Source organism: Gopherus evgoodei, unplaced genomic scaffold (genome assembly GCF_007399415.2).
Source record: "Gopherus evgoodei ecotype Sinaloan lineage unplaced genomic scaffold, rGopEvg1_v1.p scaffold_71_arrow_ctg1, whole genome shotgun sequence".
Lineage (NCBI taxonomy): Eukaryota > Metazoa > Chordata > Testudines > Testudinidae > Gopherus > Gopherus evgoodei.
The window spans coordinates 367,453-382,549 of record NW_022060092.1 but is presented as its reverse complement, the minus strand read 5'-3'; the positions used below and the strand labels follow the sequence as shown (position 1 = coordinate 382,549).

General features: G+C 64.9%; 2 protein-coding genes across 6 annotated transcripts; one reads left to right on the top strand and one right to left on the bottom strand.

Moving 5' to 3' along the window:
* Positions 1 to 623: 623 nt before the first annotated feature.
* Positions 624 to 9,684, bottom strand: THOC6 (THO complex 6). Of its 3 annotated transcripts, none has more exons than XM_030547778.1 (13): positions 9,559 to 9,684; positions 8,202 to 8,317; positions 8,056 to 8,120; positions 7,557 to 7,660; positions 7,372 to 7,409; positions 7,256 to 7,304; positions 7,097 to 7,168; positions 5,679 to 5,781; positions 5,392 to 5,441; positions 4,573 to 4,635; positions 3,834 to 3,944; positions 2,328 to 2,456; positions 624 to 2,064 (listed from the first exon to the last, which is right to left on the bottom strand). In XM_030547778.1, the coding sequence occupies exons 1-13, from the start codon at positions 9,583 to 9,585 to the stop codon at positions 1,981 to 1,983; spliced, it is 1,011 nt and encodes a 336-aa protein (XP_030403638.1). In that variant the 5' UTR covers positions 9,586 to 9,684; the 3' UTR covers positions 624 to 1,980. The 3 variants fall into 3 exon arrangements, with proteins under 3 accessions (XP_030403638.1, XP_030403639.1, XP_030403640.1); XM_030547779.1 differs by having other exon boundaries at positions 9,522 to 9,624; XM_030547780.1 differs by lacking the exon at positions 9,559 to 9,684 and adding an exon at positions 8,923 to 8,946.
* A 110-nt stretch (positions 9,685 to 9,794) lies between these two features.
* HCFC1R1 (host cell factor C1 regulator 1) lies at positions 9,795 to 14,030 on the top strand. 3 transcript variants are annotated; one of them, XM_030547782.1, is made up of 6 exons: positions 9,795 to 9,882; positions 11,291 to 11,520; positions 11,607 to 11,669; positions 13,235 to 13,414; positions 13,511 to 13,621; positions 13,708 to 14,030. In XM_030547782.1, the coding sequence occupies exons 2-6, from the start codon at positions 11,378 to 11,380 to the stop codon at positions 13,856 to 13,858; spliced, it is 648 nt and encodes a 215-aa protein (XP_030403642.1). In that variant the 5' UTR covers positions 9,795 to 9,882; positions 11,291 to 11,377; the 3' UTR covers positions 13,859 to 14,030. The 3 variants fall into 3 exon arrangements, with proteins under 3 accessions (XP_030403642.1, XP_030403643.1, XP_030403641.1); XM_030547783.1 differs by having other exon boundaries at positions 9,803 to 9,908; positions 11,607 to 11,666; XM_030547781.1 differs by having other exon boundaries at positions 9,804 to 9,908.
* Positions 14,031 to 15,097: the final 1,067 nt, after the last annotated feature.

Sequence of the window (15,097 nt, the reverse complement as noted above, 5' to 3'; positions counted from 1 at the left end):
CTGGCCTCCCTGGGGCAGTTCCCCGCTGTCACACCCTTTACGGTACCTCCCACGTTCAGACTCAGCTCCAGTGTCTCCTGCTGCGCGTAGCCCCAGGCTCGCCGGGTTCGGAATCCCCAGGGCTCCTTCTCTGATCCAGGCCGGCTCCCCCCGCGATCGCCAGTGTCACCCCCATTCCCCTTGCGGGGTCCCCGCTGAGTCACTCACACCAGCTGCGAGTGACCCGGGGATGAGTGTGGTGCCAGGTCCCCCAGTCGCCCAGGGCCGGCTACCGGGCAGAGAGCCCCGAGCCCGGCGACCTAGGCGGAGGCGGAGGTGCTGTACCGCGAACTGTGACGAAACCGGCAGCAGGCCGCACACCAGAGCTGGGCGCAGTCAGCGAGGCCGGAGGCGGAGCCGGCTGCATGGCCCACGCGAGGGGCCCGGCTGGGATTCTCCGCCCCGGCTCCTCATGGTTCTGGGTAACACAGGTTGGCTAAACACATTCCTGCCCTCCACGTCAAACGCTGCCTCGGTGCACCCCCAGATCTGTGGGGCGACTGCTCCGTGCACCCCCCCGCTCCAGATCTCCCCGCCAAACTCCTGAGCAGCAGGAACCCCCGGGGCACAGAGACGGGCGAGGGGGGGGTCACCTGGATTTTATTAATAAAATAAACAGAAGAGAAAAAACCAAAAGTGAGCAGGGAAAGGTGCCTGGGGGGGCTCTGGAGTGGAAGGGGTGGAATCGGGGGTGGGGGGCGGGATCGAAGGGCTGGGGAGCGCTACGCGAAGCAGAGGGAAAACGCCCGGTATCTGAAGGGGTGGGGGATTAGGGGTGGGGGAGGGGATCAGAGGAGGGGATCGGGGGGCGCTGGGGGGGCGCTACGCGAAGCAGAGGGAAAACGCCTGGTAGCTGAAGGGGTGTGGGATTAGGGGTGGGGGAGGGGATCAGAGGAGGGGATCGGGGGGCTGGGGGGCCCTACATGAAGCAGAGGGAAAACGCCCGGTAGCTGAAGGGGTGTGGGATTGGGGGTGGGGGAGGGGATCAGAGGAAGGGATCGGGGGGTGCTGGGGGGGCGCTACGCGAAGCAGAGGGAAAACGCCCGGTAGCTGAAGGGGTGTGGGATTAGGGGTGGGGGAGGGGATCAGAGGAGGGGATCGGGGGGCTGGGGGGCGCTACGCAAAGCAGAAGGGGTGTGGGATTGGGGTGGGGGAGGGGATCGGGGGCGCTACCCGAAGCAGAGGAAAAATGCCCGGTAGCTGAAGGCGTGGGGGATTAGGGGTGGGGGAGAGGATCAGAGGAGGGGATCGAGGGGCACTGGGGGGCCCTATGCGAAGTAGAGGGAAAACGCCCGGTAGCTGAAGGGGTGTGGGATTAGGGGTGGGGGAGGGGATCGGGGGGCTGGGGGGCCCTACATGAAGCAGAGGGAAAAACGCCCGGTAGCTGAAGGGGTGTGGGATTGGGGGTGGGGGAGGGGATCAGAGGAAGGGATCGGGGGGTGCTGGGGGGGCGCTACGCGAAGCAGAGGGAAAACGCCCGGTAGCTGAAGGGGTGTGGGATTAGGGGTGGGGGAGGGGATCAGGGAGGGGATTGGGGGGTGCTACGCAAAGCAGAAGGGGAGTGCGATCGGGGTGGGGGACGGGATCGGGGCACTGGGGGGCCCTACGTGAAGCAGAGGGAAAATGCCCGGTAGCTGAAGGGGTGTGGGATTAGGGGTGGGGGAGGGGATCAGAGGAGGGGATCGGGGGGTGCTGGGGGGGCGCTACGCGAAGCAGAGGGAAAACGCCCGGTAGCTGAAGGGGTGAGGGATTAGGGGTGGGGGAGGGGATCAGGGAGGGGATTGGGGGGTGCTATGCGAAGCAGGAGGGGAGTGGGATCGGGGTGGGGGACGGGATCGGGGCACTGGGGGGCCCTACGTGAAGCAGAGGGAAAATGCCCGGTAGCTGAAGGGGTGTGGGATTAGGGGTGGGGGGAGGGGATCGGGGGGCGCTGGGGGGGCGCTACGCGAAGCAGAGGGAAAACGCCCGGTAGCTGAAGTTGGTGAAGACGTCGACTTTGTGGCTGCTCCCGGCGGCCGTCAGCACCTGGGGGTCAGACCAATGGGGAGTGGGGAATCAGTGGGGCCAGGATCCCGGGGACCCCATTGGGCTGGATTAGTCCCTGCCCCAGAGCCCCCCTTCCCAGCCCCCTGCCCTCCCCCTCCTCTCAGCTAGGTGCCTGACTCCACTCCAAGTCCCCCCAGTTAAGTACCTTCCAATCACTCCAATCCCAGCCCCGCCCCCACTCTCAGCCCCTCCCCCCGAGCCATGTCACTCCCAGCCCCCCGCGCGGGTGGGGCGCCCCCTACCTTGTGCTCAGGGGAGTGCTCGTTGACGCAGAGCGAGTGGACGGAGCGGGGCGTGCAGGGGATCTGAGCCCTGACTTCCCCGCTGATCTGCAGGTGGTTGATGGCCGGGCTGTGCCCTGCCGAGAGGATCTGGGGGGCAGAGACGGGGCAGGGGGGTTAGTGAGAGCCCCCGGGAGATAACGGAGGGAATGAACGAGCGGGGGGATGGGAAGAAAAGAGGGGACTAGACTGAATGGAGAGAGCATTACAAAGACCAATCATACGAAAGGGGGAACGGGCCAGACGAGAAAAGGCGCCGACATGAACGAACAAATGGAAACGAATGACGAGCTGAACGGCTGGACAGGGACGGAGGAAAAGAACCTCAGAAATCAAATGAAGAAACGAGAGAGAGACGGAAAGAACGAGTGAAAAAATGACCTGGGGGACAGAACAAAAAAGAAGGAACCAAGGGCTAGACCAGGGGGTCTCAAACTGGGGGTCGGGACCCCTCAAGTCGCGAGGTTATTACATGGGGTGTCGAGAGCTGCCAGCCTCCACCCCAAACCCCACATTGCCTCCAGCATTTATAGTGGTGTTAAATATACAAGAGCGTTTTTAACGTATAACGGGGTCGCGCTCAGAGGCCTGTTAGTGAAAGGAGGTCACCAGTGCAAACGTCTGAGCCCCACTGGGCTAGAACAAAGGGATGATTAAAAAAGCGAACAAATGAACACGCCGGGGAAGAGAACGAATGAAGAGGGCAGGACAAAGAAGGGAGGAAGAGGGTAACAGAAAGAAAACAATGAAAAAAGAACAAATGAACAAACCAACAGGAGAACAGAACGAACGGGGAAAAAAGTGAAATAAAACCACGGAGGAAGAGAATGAATGGAGGAAAAACAGAACAAAGGTGGGAACTAACGGGGCAAGAGAACGAATGAATGAAAAAGAAGAAAAGAACAATGGCGACCAATGGCAGGTGCCCCAGAGGGAAGGAGGAAGGAAGAAGGCAAGAAAGAACGCAAAGAAAAATGAAAACAAACGGGAAAAGAACAAACGAACAAAGAACCCCAATGAGGAATGAACAATAAGAGAAAGAAAGAATGAAGAAAGAATGAAAATGGCCCAAATGGAGAAATAGAAAGAAAGGATGAATGAACCGGGAAGGAGAACGAATGAATGCTAGAAAGAATGAATCGGGGAACAGAATGAAAGAAGAAAATGCGGGAATGAATCAGTAAAAAGAATGAACCAAGGGGGAGAATGAATGAACCAGGGAGGAGAACAAACGAGTAAGTCAATGAAAAACGTGAACGAACCCGCAGGGCAATAGGAAGAACAAACGACACAGGGGAAGAGAACGAAGGAAGGAAGGGAGGAATGAACGCCCCCCAGGGGAAAGAAGAGGCCCCACGCCTGCCCACCCGGCGCGTGCTGGCTGGGCGACTAGCCAGCGGGGGGGAGGAGGCACGGACGAGCTCGGGGCTGGCGCAGTGTGGGGGGCGCAGTGTGGGGGGCACTCACCAGGTCCTGGTAGAACATGACGTGCTGCTGGCAGTGGGGCAGGGGGAAGACCGTGGTGGGGGTCACGGAGCGCAGGTGCCAGAGGGTGAGCGCCGGCCCCCCCCCGCACACCTGGGGGAAGAGACGGGGTCAGACGTCGCCGAGACCCCCCACAGCCTGTATCCCATGAGCCTCTGTGTCTCAGGCCAAGCCCTCGCAGCCAGGGGGAAACTGTTACCAAGCCCAGTGCATCCTAGGAACCCCCTGGCCTCGCACGATGGCCCAGCGCGGCCCTGCAGCCCCCCTGGCCTCACGCGACTGGGCCCGTCCCGTCCCCACAGCCCCCCAGCCTCGCACGACTGGGCCCAGTGCGGCCCCACAGCCCCCCTGGCCTCACGCGACTGGGCCTGTCCCGTCCCCGCAGCCCCCCAGCCTCGCACGACTGGGCCTGTCCCATCCCCGCAGCCCCCCAGCCTCGCACGACTGGGCCCAGTGCAGCCCCACAGCCCCCCCGGCCTCACACAACTGGGCCTGTCCCGTCCCCGCAGCCCCCCAGCCTCACACGACTGGGCCCAGTGCAGCCCCACAGCCTCGCACAACTGGGCCCAGTGCGGCCCTGCAGCCCCCCCGGCCTCACGCGACTGGGCTGGGCCCGTCTCGTCCCCGCAGCCCCCCTGGCCTCGCGCAATAGGGGAGGTGGTGACTTTACCACCCAGGTGCAACCAGAGCCCTCAGCACCCCCTCTTGGGAACTCACGCACCATCCAGTCACAGTCTGTCGCCAGGCACCGGATCCACTTCCCGTGCTGGGGCCGGCTGCATTCCTGCCGGAGGGGAAGGAGGGACCGTTAATGCGGGAGCAGTGGGGTCTGGTGGGTTACAGCAGGGGGGCTGGAAGCCTGGACTCCTGGGTTCTCTCCCCAGCTCTGGGAGGGGAGTGGGGTCTGGTGGGTCAGAACAGGGGGGGCTAGGAGCCAGGACTCCTGGGTTCTCTCCCCAGCTCTAGGAGGGGAGGGGGGGCTGGTGGTTAGAGCAGGGGGGGCTGGGAGCCAGGACTCCTGGGTTCTCTCCCCAGCTCTGGGAGGGGAGTGGGGTCTGGTGGGTCAGAACAGGGGGGGCTAGGAGCCAGGACTCCTGGGTTCTCTCCCCAGCTCTGGGAGGGGAGTGGGTTCTGGTGGGTTAGAGCAGGGGGGCTGGGAGCCAGGACTCCTGGGTTCTCTCCCCAGGTCTGGGAGGGGAGTGGGGTCTGGTGGTTAGAGCAGGGGGGGCTGGGTGCACTCCTGGGTTCTCTCCCTGGCTCTGGGAGGGGAGTGGGGTCTGGTGGATTACAGCAGGGGGGGGCTGGGAGCCAGGACTCCTGGGTTCTCTCCCCAGGTCTAGGAGGGGAGTGGGGGCTGGTGGTTAGAGCAGGGGGGGCTGGGTGCACTCCTGGGTTCTCTCCCCAGCTCTGGGAGGGGAGTGGGGTCTGGTGGATTACAGCAGGGGGGGGGGCTGGGAGCCAGGACTCCTGGGTTCTCTCCCCGGCTCTGGGAGGGAAGTTGGCTCTGGTGGTTAGAACAGGCGGGGGGAGCTGTTGTTACCTCGTATTTGTGCACTTCGATGAGATGGACCTGTGCCCCCGTGCGTAGATCTGCAACAGAGAACTCGGTGTGAGGGGGGCAGGGCCTCCCTCACCCCCAAAGTCATCACCTGCCCCCGGCAGAGAGATAGCAGCGGGATGGGCCCTTATCACCGCTCAGCCTGTGGCAGGGGGGCACATGGACGGCCCCCCGCCATCCCAGAGGACATGGAGAGGGCCCCAGGCTCCAAGTCACCCCCCGCCCTAGAGCTCAGGATGAACAGGGGTGTCACGACGGCGGCTCCTCACCCCACATGCGCACGGTGCCGTCCTCGCTGCCTGACAGACACTCCTGGGACTGGTCCCGCAGCGCCAGGCAGTGCACGTAGTCGCTGTGCCCCCGGAACTCGTGCTGGGAGACAGGGAGAGAGAGTGGGCACAGGGGGACAGACAGACGGGGGGGATGGGGACACAGAGAAGGGGACAGACAGACAGACAAGGGTGGACGGAGACAGACAGACGGGGACAGATAGACGGGAGGATGGGCACCGACAGACGGGGACAGACCGATAGACGGGAGTGGATGGGGACAGACAAATGGGGACAGATAGACGGGAGGACGGGGACAGACAGGGACAAATAGACGGGAAGATGGGCTCACACAGATGGGCACAGACAGATGGTGGTGGACGGGGACAGACAGACGGGAGGACGGGGACAGACAGACGGGCACACACAGACGGGGACAGACCGACAGACAAGGGTGGACGGGGACAGACAGACGGAGACAGACGGGAGGATGGGGACAGACAGACGGGAAGATGGGCACACACAGACCGGGACAGGCGGGAAGATGGGCACACACAGACGGGGACAGACAGACGAGGACAGACCGACAGATGGGGTGGACAAGGACAGACAAATGGGGACAGACAGACAGACGAGGACAGACAGACAGGGACAGACAGACGGGAGGACGGGGACAGACAGATGGGCACGCACAGACGGGGACAGACCGACAGACAAGGGTGGATGGGGACAGACAGACGGAGACAGACGGGAGGACGGGGACAGACAGACGGGAAGATGGGCACAGACAGATGAGGACAGACGGGAGGACGGGGACAGACAGACGGGGACACACAGACGAGGACAGACCGACAGATGGGGTGGACAGGGACAGACAGAAGAGGACAGACAGACAGGGACAGACAAATGGGAAGATAGGCACAGAGAGAGGCAGACTGACTGACAGACAGGGGTGGACGGGGACAGACAGACAGACGGGAAGATGGGCACAGACAGACGCAGACTGACCGACAGACAGGGGTGGACGGGGACAGACAGACGGCTGACGGGTGGACGGCGACGGAGAGCTGGACAGACGGGGGTGGATGGGGACAGACAGACAGGAAGACAGGCACACAGACAGGGACAGACAGACGGGGGTGAACAGGGACAGACAGACGGGAAGATGGGCACAGACAGACGCAGACTGACCGACAGACAGGGGTGGATGGGGACAGACAGACAGGAAGACAGGCACACAGACAAGGACAGACAGACGGGGGTGAACAGGGACAAACAGACGCTACCCTCCCGTTTCAGTGCGACCCTGCACATTTCCCCAGCAGTGACCAAAGGGGGCTCCCCCTGGTGGCCTGTTGCTGCACCCACAGGCTCCCATGGTCCCCCCAGCTCCATGGTGCCCCCCACCCCACACTCACGGTGAAGGTGCCGGACTCCAGGTCCATGGCGTGCACGGCGCAGTCGCCCCCGGCCAGCAGGATGCTGTTATCCTGCGGGTGAAGGGCAGAGAGACAGCAGGTGAGGGGGAGCTGGGGGACAGAGGGGCACCCCCCTTCCCACAATGCAAGGTGGCTCACCTTGGGGTTCAGCTGAAGGCTGTTGATCTCGGGCACCTCCAGGCTACTCCTGGCACAGGAGAGAGAGGAGGAGTGAGAGAGCAAAGGGGGTGGGGACAGGGGACGGGGGGGCTCACCTGTACGGGGGTCTGCGGCTCCAGGCTTCCTTGCACCCCTGCCAGGGGGAGACGCAGCGTTAGGAAGAACCCAGGAGCCCGGGGCAGGGGCATCAGCAGAGACCCAGGAGCCCAGGGCAGGGGAGGTGGTGTCAGCAGGGACCCAGGAGCCCAGGACACGCGGGGAGGGGAGCGGCACATCTCACCTTCTTGACGATGTCGCTCCAGTTCCAGGCCCTGAGCTCGCCGTTGCCGGAGCTGAGCAGCTGCCGCTCGGTGGATACCATGGCGTAGACCGGGCCGTCGTGGGCTGCGGAGGGCAGCGAGGCGGCGTCAGTGTTGGGGGACAGGCAGGGCAGCTGGATTCGGTGAATGATGGGAGCTCCTTGGCATGACTGGGTGCAGTGCATTCTAGGAGCTACCCATGTTGGCATGACCAGGCACAATGCATGCTGGGAGCCCTCTGGTTTGGTGTGACTGGATGTAGTGCATTCTGGGAGCTCCCCAGATTGGCGTGACCAGGCACAATGCATGCTGGGAGCCCTCTGGTTTGATGTGACTGGGCACATTGCATTCTGGGAGCTACTCAGGTTGGTGTGACCAGGCATGAAGCACCCCGGGCTCCCTCCAGGTTGGTGCGAGTGGCCCAAACGCATGCTGGGAATCCCCCATCACCCCTCACTCCCGTGCCCGACAGGCACCTACCTGTGAAGGACACCACCGGCTTCTTGCTCTCCTCCTTGGCTTCAGAGCTCAGCGCTGCCGAGAGGCTGTGGGGGAGCAGAGGGTGGTGAGAGGGTGGGAGCAGCCCCGAGGGGGCAGAGGGCGATGTGGGGCAGGGTGGGGGTTACCTGAAGATGGCGATCTCCCCATAGTTGTTCCCAGCTGCCAGGTACTTGCCACAGGGCGAGACGCTCTGGGAGAAGACGGTCATGTGCAGCAGCTCCAGCGCACGCTGAGCGTCCATCTGGGGGCAGAACGGAGTGCGGGTTAGGAGGTTAAGTACTGGGATACACGCTCCCGGCATGCACCGGGCCGGATCACGCCAACCCGGGGGGCTCCCGGCATGCACCAGGGCGGGCGGCGCCAACCCGGGGGACTCCCGGCATGCACCAGGCTGGGTCACGCCAACCCAGGGGGGCTCCCGGCATGCACCGGGGCGGGCGGCGCCAACCCGAGGGACTCCCGGCATGCACCGGGCCGGGTCACGCCAACCCGGGGGGCTCCCGGCATGCACCGGGCCGGGTCACGCCAACCCGGGGGTCTCCCGGCATGCACCGGGCCGGGTCACGCCAACCCGGGGGGCTCCCGGCATGCACCGGGCCGGGTCACGCCAACCCAGGGGGGCTCCCGGCATGCACCGGGCCGGGTCACGCCAACCCAGGGGGGCTCCCGGCATGCACCGGGCCGGGTCACGCCAACCCGGGGGGCTCCCGGCATGCACCGGGCCGGGTCACGCCAACCCAGGGGGGCTCCCGGCATGCACCGGGCCGGGTCACGCCAACCCAGGGGGGGCTCCCGGCATGCACCGGGCCGGGTCGCGCCAACCCGGGGGGGGCTCCCGGTATGCACCGGGGCGGGCGGCGCCAACCCAGGGGGGCTCCCGGCATGCACCGGGCCGGGTCACGCCAACCCGGGGGGCTCCCGGCATGCACCGGGCCGGGTCACGCCAACCCAGGGGGGCTCCCGGCATGCACCGGGCCGGGTCACGCCAACCCGGGGGGGGCTCCCGGTATGCACCGGGGCGGGTCACGCCAACCCAGGGGGGCTCCCGGCATGCACCGGGCCGGGTCACGCCAACCCGGGGGGGCTCCCGGCATGCACCGGGCCGGGTCACGCCAACCCAGGGGGGCTCCCGGCATGCACCGGGCCGGGTCACGCCAACCCAGGGGGGGCTCCCGGCATGCACCGGGCCGGGTCGCGCCAACCCGGGGGGGCTCCCGGCATGCACCGGGCCGGGTCACGCCAACCCAGGGGGGCTCCCGGCATGCACCGGGCCGGGTCGCGCCAACCCGGGGGGGCTCCCGGCATGCACCGGGCCGGGTCGTGCCAACCCGGGGGGGGCTCCCAGCCTACGCCAGGTCCCCGCCCGGTGCATGCCGGGAGCCCCCCGCCCGGTGCATGCTGGGTGCCGCCCCCGCGTCCCCTGCCCGCGCCGCGGCTCCAGTTACCTCCCGAGGCACCATGCGGCCTTCTCACACAACGTGCCTCCTCGTCGCGCTCCTCTGACGTCATCCACCCGCGCCTTCCGGCCGAGGACTACAGCTCCCAGCAGGCAACGCGGCCCCGCCCGGGGAGGCTGGGGTAGCGAGCGCGCGCGGGACCCGATGGGAAGTGGAGTCCCCACGCACCGGACGGGCTCGTCCCAGCAGAAGCCCAAGGACTACAGTTCCCGGCAGGCCCCGCAGTCTATTAGTCCGCTCCCGTCACGTGACGGGGGAAGCTGCGCACGCATCCCCCTCCGGAAGCCCGCGGAGGAGGATCCAACGGACGCTGAGGTGGGGGGGACGGGGAGCAAGAAAAAGGACCCCGGTAGGTGCGAAAAAAATCTCCGCCAGGTGCGTACCGCGCATGCGTCGAACACCGCCCAACCGCTGCCCGCGGCTCGAGACGAACGGTCTAAGCCGCGCGCCCAGGCGGCAACCGCCACACTGCGCATGCGCGCGGGCCCCACTCCGGCCTGTGGCGTGACCTCTGAACTGCAGCCCCGCCCCCTGCTTCTAGCCACGCCCCCTCTGTAGTGCCCGCCCCATCTTTTCATGGGGTTGTGCTTGGGTGCAATGCATCCTGGGAGCCCCATGGCTTGGTGTGAGCCGCCCCAGTGCATCCTGGGAGCCCCTCAGCCCGGTGTGACCTGCCCCAGTGCATTCTGGGAGCCCCACGGCTTGGCGTGAGCCGCCCCAGTGCATCCTGGGAGCCCCATGGCTTGGCGTGAGCCGCCCCAGTGCATTCTGGGAACCCTTCGGCCTGGCGTGAGCCGCCCCAGTGCATTCTGGGAACCCTTCGGCCTGGCGTGAGCCGCCCCAGTGCATTCTGGGAGCCCCTCACCTTTGCGTGACCCACTTCAGTGCGTCCTGGGATCCCCTCGGCCTGGCGTGACCCACCCCAGTGCATCCTGGGAACCCTTCAGCCTGGCGTGACCCACCCCAGCGCATCCTGGGAGCCCCATGGCCTGGCGTGACCCACCCCAGTGCATCCTGGGAGCCCCATGGCCTGGCGTGACCCACCCCAGCGCATCCTGGGAGCCCCATGGCCTGGCGTGACCCACCCCAGTGCATCCTGGGAACCCTTCGGCCTGGTGTGACCCACCCCAGCGCATCCTAGGAGCCCCTCAGTTTGGCATGACCCGCCCCAGTGCATCCTGGGAGGCCCACAGTTTGGCGTGAGCTGCCCCAGTGCATCCTGGGAGCCCCATGGCTTGGCGTGACCCACCCCAGTGCATCCTGGGAGCCCCATGGCTTGGCGTGAGCTGCCCCAGTGCATTCTGGGAGCCCCACGGCTTGGCGTGACCCACCGCAGTGCATCCTGGGAGCCCCACGGCTTGGCGTGAGCTGCCCCAGTGCATCCTGGGAGCCTCTCGGCCTGGCGTGACCTGCCCCCAGTGCATCCTGGGGACCCTTCGGCCTGGCATGACCCACCCCAGTGCATCCTGGGAGCCCCTCAGCCCGGCGTGACCCACCCCAGTGCGTCCTGGGAGCCCCTCAGCCCGGCGTGACCCACCCCAGTGCGTCCTGGGAGCCTCATGGCTTGGCGTGACCCCCACCCCCAGCCCGGTGCATCCAGGGAGTCCCTCACCTTGACATGACCTGGTGCAATGCATGCTGGGAGCCCAGCAGCTCGGTCCATCTGTCAGCCATGCGCCTTGGGAGCTGCACAGGGCCGGGTGAGCCCCATTGGCGGGGTTGCTGTGCATGTAACTTTCTCTCCCTTGTCTCCCCAGGCGATGACCTGTGGATGGGTCCCCCACCCTGACAGCTGGGGCTGGCAGTGACCTCGAGCCCTGGCGCTGCCCTTTCCTGGGGGGGACATGGGCTGGAGCCGCCGCCCGTGGCTAGGCTCCCCCCGCTGCACAGCCCCGACCCCTGACTGGAGACAGGAGGTGCCCCGCAGGATGCCCTGGGCCGCTCGGAATCAGGGGCTGGTCAGCTTCACGGGCACAGCACTGCCATGGTGAGCATACGGGGGGCTGCTGGGACTGAAAGAACTGGGACGGGGAGCTGGGACCTCCTGATTTTAACTCTCTCCTCCTGTTTCAGCACCCACCAGCTGCCCCACGTGGCATCACTGGCCCTCAAACGCCGCCTGGAGAAGGAGGAGCAGTGAGTGGGGTGGGGTGACATGGGAGTTCGCCCCTATCATGGGGGAGGCCTGGGGGTTCCCCCCTATATTGGCCTTCATCCCCCTTCCTGGTTAAACCCCACCTGGCTCCTCACCATAGCCTGGCCGCAGTGCATGCTGGGTGATCCCTAGTTGTCAAGACCAAGGGTGGGACTTCCTGAGAGCTCCCCTGGTTGGTATGAGTGGGGGCAGTGCATGCTGAGAGTCCCGGGGCTTGGCAGGACTGGGGGCAGTGCATGCTGGGAGTCCCCTCTCTTGGTGTAACTCAGCGCAGTGCATTCTGGGAGGTTCCTGGCCTCGTGTCACTAGGTGCAGTGCAGCCCAGGAGACCCCTTGCCAGCTTTGCCTGTTACTTTGGGGTGCGCTAATTTATTAGGCTCACTCTTCTGGGGGTGGGTCTGTGCTGACTGTGTCCCTTGTGCTCTCCTACGGGGCACTGCTTCTCCCTGCTGCAATCCCCTCCCAATGGGGCTATCCCCAGGGCTGGGGTCTTACACACACACCACAGTTGTTCTGGTCATAACCCACTGGCTGAGCAAACCCCACAGGATTTGGGGGCACAGCAGGGGCCTTTAGCTTAGGTACAAGCAGCATTGCTGCAGAGAGAATGGGGAAGCAAAAAAACACCCCTAATGGGGAGACAGAGAGGGAGAGAGAAGCAACCAGCTTAACCATGAACGTTATTTATTGCCAGGTAATAACCACGGGAGAGCCAGACAAAACAGTGATAATATTAAATCGACCTTAAATTAGATTAAAACAACAAGGAGTCCGGTAGCACCTTAAAGAGTAACCGATTTTTTTGGGTAGAAGCTTTCGTGGGTAAAACCCCACTTCATCTGAAGAAGTGGGGTTTTACCCACGAAAGCTTCTGCCCCTATAAATCAGCTAGTCTTTAAGGTGGCACCGGACTCCTCGTTTTTGTGGATACAGACTAACCCGGCACCCCTCCGAGACTTACATTTGGTTATAAAAGTCAGGTTTAGAAAACAATAATTGATCCCACAGGTCATGGGCAGACAGCTACACCTAGCACGAGCTGGGTTCTCACCACTCCGGGAAGCTTGACTCCATCGGGGGTCCCGGGTGGGGGTGGTAGTGGAGGCTCCAGCGTGCTGGAGCCAGGCAGAGCCCCCAGCAGGGGAACTGAGGCAGAGTTTAGATCCAGGCATCAGAGCACTGACCGGAGCGCGGAGAGGGGTTTTGGAGAGACACAAGAATGGTTCACGGGGAAACAAGAGATTTGTTTAGGCGTAAACTGGGGTCTCTTGGGAGTCAGGCAGGCTGGGCCCCACCCGGGTTCCCCAAGAACACAGCTGCCAGGTGACACCCTGGGCTTGGCGTGAGGTGCTGCAATGGCTTCTGGGAGCTCTCCGGCTTGGCCGGACTGGTTACATGGGCGCTCAGGAGCCCAAGGCTTGGCATGACTGCGCAATGCATGCTGGGAAGCCCCATCTTGGCCCCTGCAGCCCAGGAGCCCCCCAGCTTGGCGAAAGCAAGCGCAGTGCATTCTGGGAGCTGCCCTTTCCCTCCCCGCCTGCCGCAGGCAGCCCGGCCCAAAGCAGTTCCTGTCGGAGGAGAAGATGGCGGCTCGTTTCAACACTCTGAGCTTGGAGAACGACCACGTCTACAGCGGCAATGGGTTGCCCACCCGGGGTCCGGCGCCCGACCCTGCCTGGGCACAGTGGGTGCAGGATTACGCCCACTGCCCACAGCCGGAGCAGAGGTACCCAGGGCGGGGGTGCGGGCGCATCGGGCCATAGGGAGCAGGGGACTCGCCCCAGAGGTGGCTGCATCTCAGCGCTGTGTGTTCCCCCCCCAGGCTGCCCGCGGCTGGAGGGAGTGAGGACGCCGGCGGGGCGGAGGCCGAGCGGGGCAGCGTGGTGCTGGAGGGGGAGTTCAGCATGGCCGACTGCATCCCCCTGCAGTACCTGTGAGTATTGCCCCATGGAGGGGCTGGAGGGGGGCGGGGCGGGATTGCATTATCTAACACCTCTCTGTCTCCTTCCCCTGCCCCAGGAGCCCCTCTGCGGAGCTGGTGCTGTGGACCCCCCCGGGGAGCCAGGTACCCCACTCCATCCGGACCCTTATGCTGTCCCCCAGCCCCCTGGCTGCCCCCCCGCTGCTCCCCCTGGGCCAGGGGGCACAGCTGGAGGAGATGGAGCTGTGATGCCAGATCATTCCCCGTCCCAGCTGGAGAGACGCTGGGTACGACTCACCCCAGACAGACCCTGTCCCCCACGCTGCGAGCTTCCCCGCAGCAGTGCCCCCCACAAGACAAACTGTATTGGTCGTTGTGTCTCTCCTGCTGCCCGGGGGTCAATAAAGGACAGAGCTCTAAGGCTGGGGAGGTCTGGAATGTTTGTGGGGCTGCCCCCCACACACGGAGGGGGACTTTGGCGAGGTCCCCTCTCTCCCTGCTGGAGGTACTGCGCACCCCTGGTTTGCATTTGGCCTGGAAGATTTCCCAGCCACGGCGGTTCTTGGGCTGGGGGTGGGGACATGGTGTTTCTCCCCAGCCTGAGAGTTCAAAGCAGGGGAGGCGCTCAAAAAGGCTTTACAAACCCCCCCACCTCCCCGGAATAGTCCCCTCTCCCAGCCAGTGACGACACATCCTGCTGCTGTGAGCTTCCCTATAGCGGTGCCCCCAGAGACTCTACACATACTGTCCCACCCCCAGCACTGTGCCCTGCCTCAGTGACCCCCCACCAGCAACTTCTCCCCCTTGCTATCCACCCCCAGCGCTGTGCCCTGCCTCAGTGACCCCCCACCAGCAACTTCTCCCCCCGGCTATCCACCCCCAGCGCTGTGCCCTGCCTCAGTGACCACCCCACCAGCAACTTCTCCCCCCTGCTATTCACCCCCAGCGCTGTGCCCTGTCTCAGTAACACCCCCCCCCCCCCGGCAAGTTCTGCCCCCAGCGCTGTGCCCTGCCTCAGTGACCCCCCCCCCTCCCCACCGGCAAGTTCTCCCCCCCGCTATTCACCCCCAGCGCTGTGCCCTGCCTCAGTGACACCACCCCCCCACCGGCGAGTTCTCCCCCCCACTATCCACACCCCGCACTGTGCCCTGCCTCAGTGATCCCCCCAACAGTGAGTTCTCCCCCCTGCTATCCACTCCCAGCGCTGTGCCCTGCCTCAGTGACCCCACCCGCCCAGCAAGTTCTCCCCCCGCTATTCACGCCCCGCGCTGTGCCCTGCCTCAGTGACCCTCCCTTCCCCCCGCCGGCAAGTTCTCCCCCCCGCTATCCACCCCCAGTGCTGTGCCCTGCCTCAGTGACCCCCCCAACAGCGAGTTCTCCCCCCTGCTATGCACCCCCAGCGCTGTGCCCTGTCTCAGTGATCCCACCGCCCCAGCAAGTTCTCCCCCCACTATTCACCCCCCGCGCTGTGCCCTATCTCAGTGACCC

Coding starts and splice junctions, on each gene's coding strand:
- HCFC1R1 (XM_030547782.1), top strand. CDS start 11,378: ATGGGCTGGAGCCGCCGCCCGTGGCTAGGCTCCCCCCGCTGCACAGCC. Junction 11,521..11,606: donor ACGGGCACAGCACTGCCATG/GTGAGCATACGG, acceptor CTCCTGTTTCAG/CACCCACCAGCTGCCCCACG. Junction 13,622..13,707: donor TGCATCCCCCTGCAGTACCT/GTGAGTATTGCC, acceptor CCCCTGCCCCAG/GAGCCCCTCTGCGGAGCTGG.
- THOC6 (XM_030547778.1), bottom strand. CDS start 9,585: ATGACGTCAGAGGAGCGCGACGAGGAG. Junction 5,442..5,678: donor CGGCACCGTGCGCATGTGGG/GTGAGGAGCCGC, acceptor TCTCTGTTGCAG/ATCTACGCACGGGGGCACAG. Junction 3,945..4,572: donor CGACAGACTGTGACTGGATG/GTGCGTGAGTTC, acceptor CTCTTCCCCCAG/GTGTGCGGGGGGGGGCCGGC.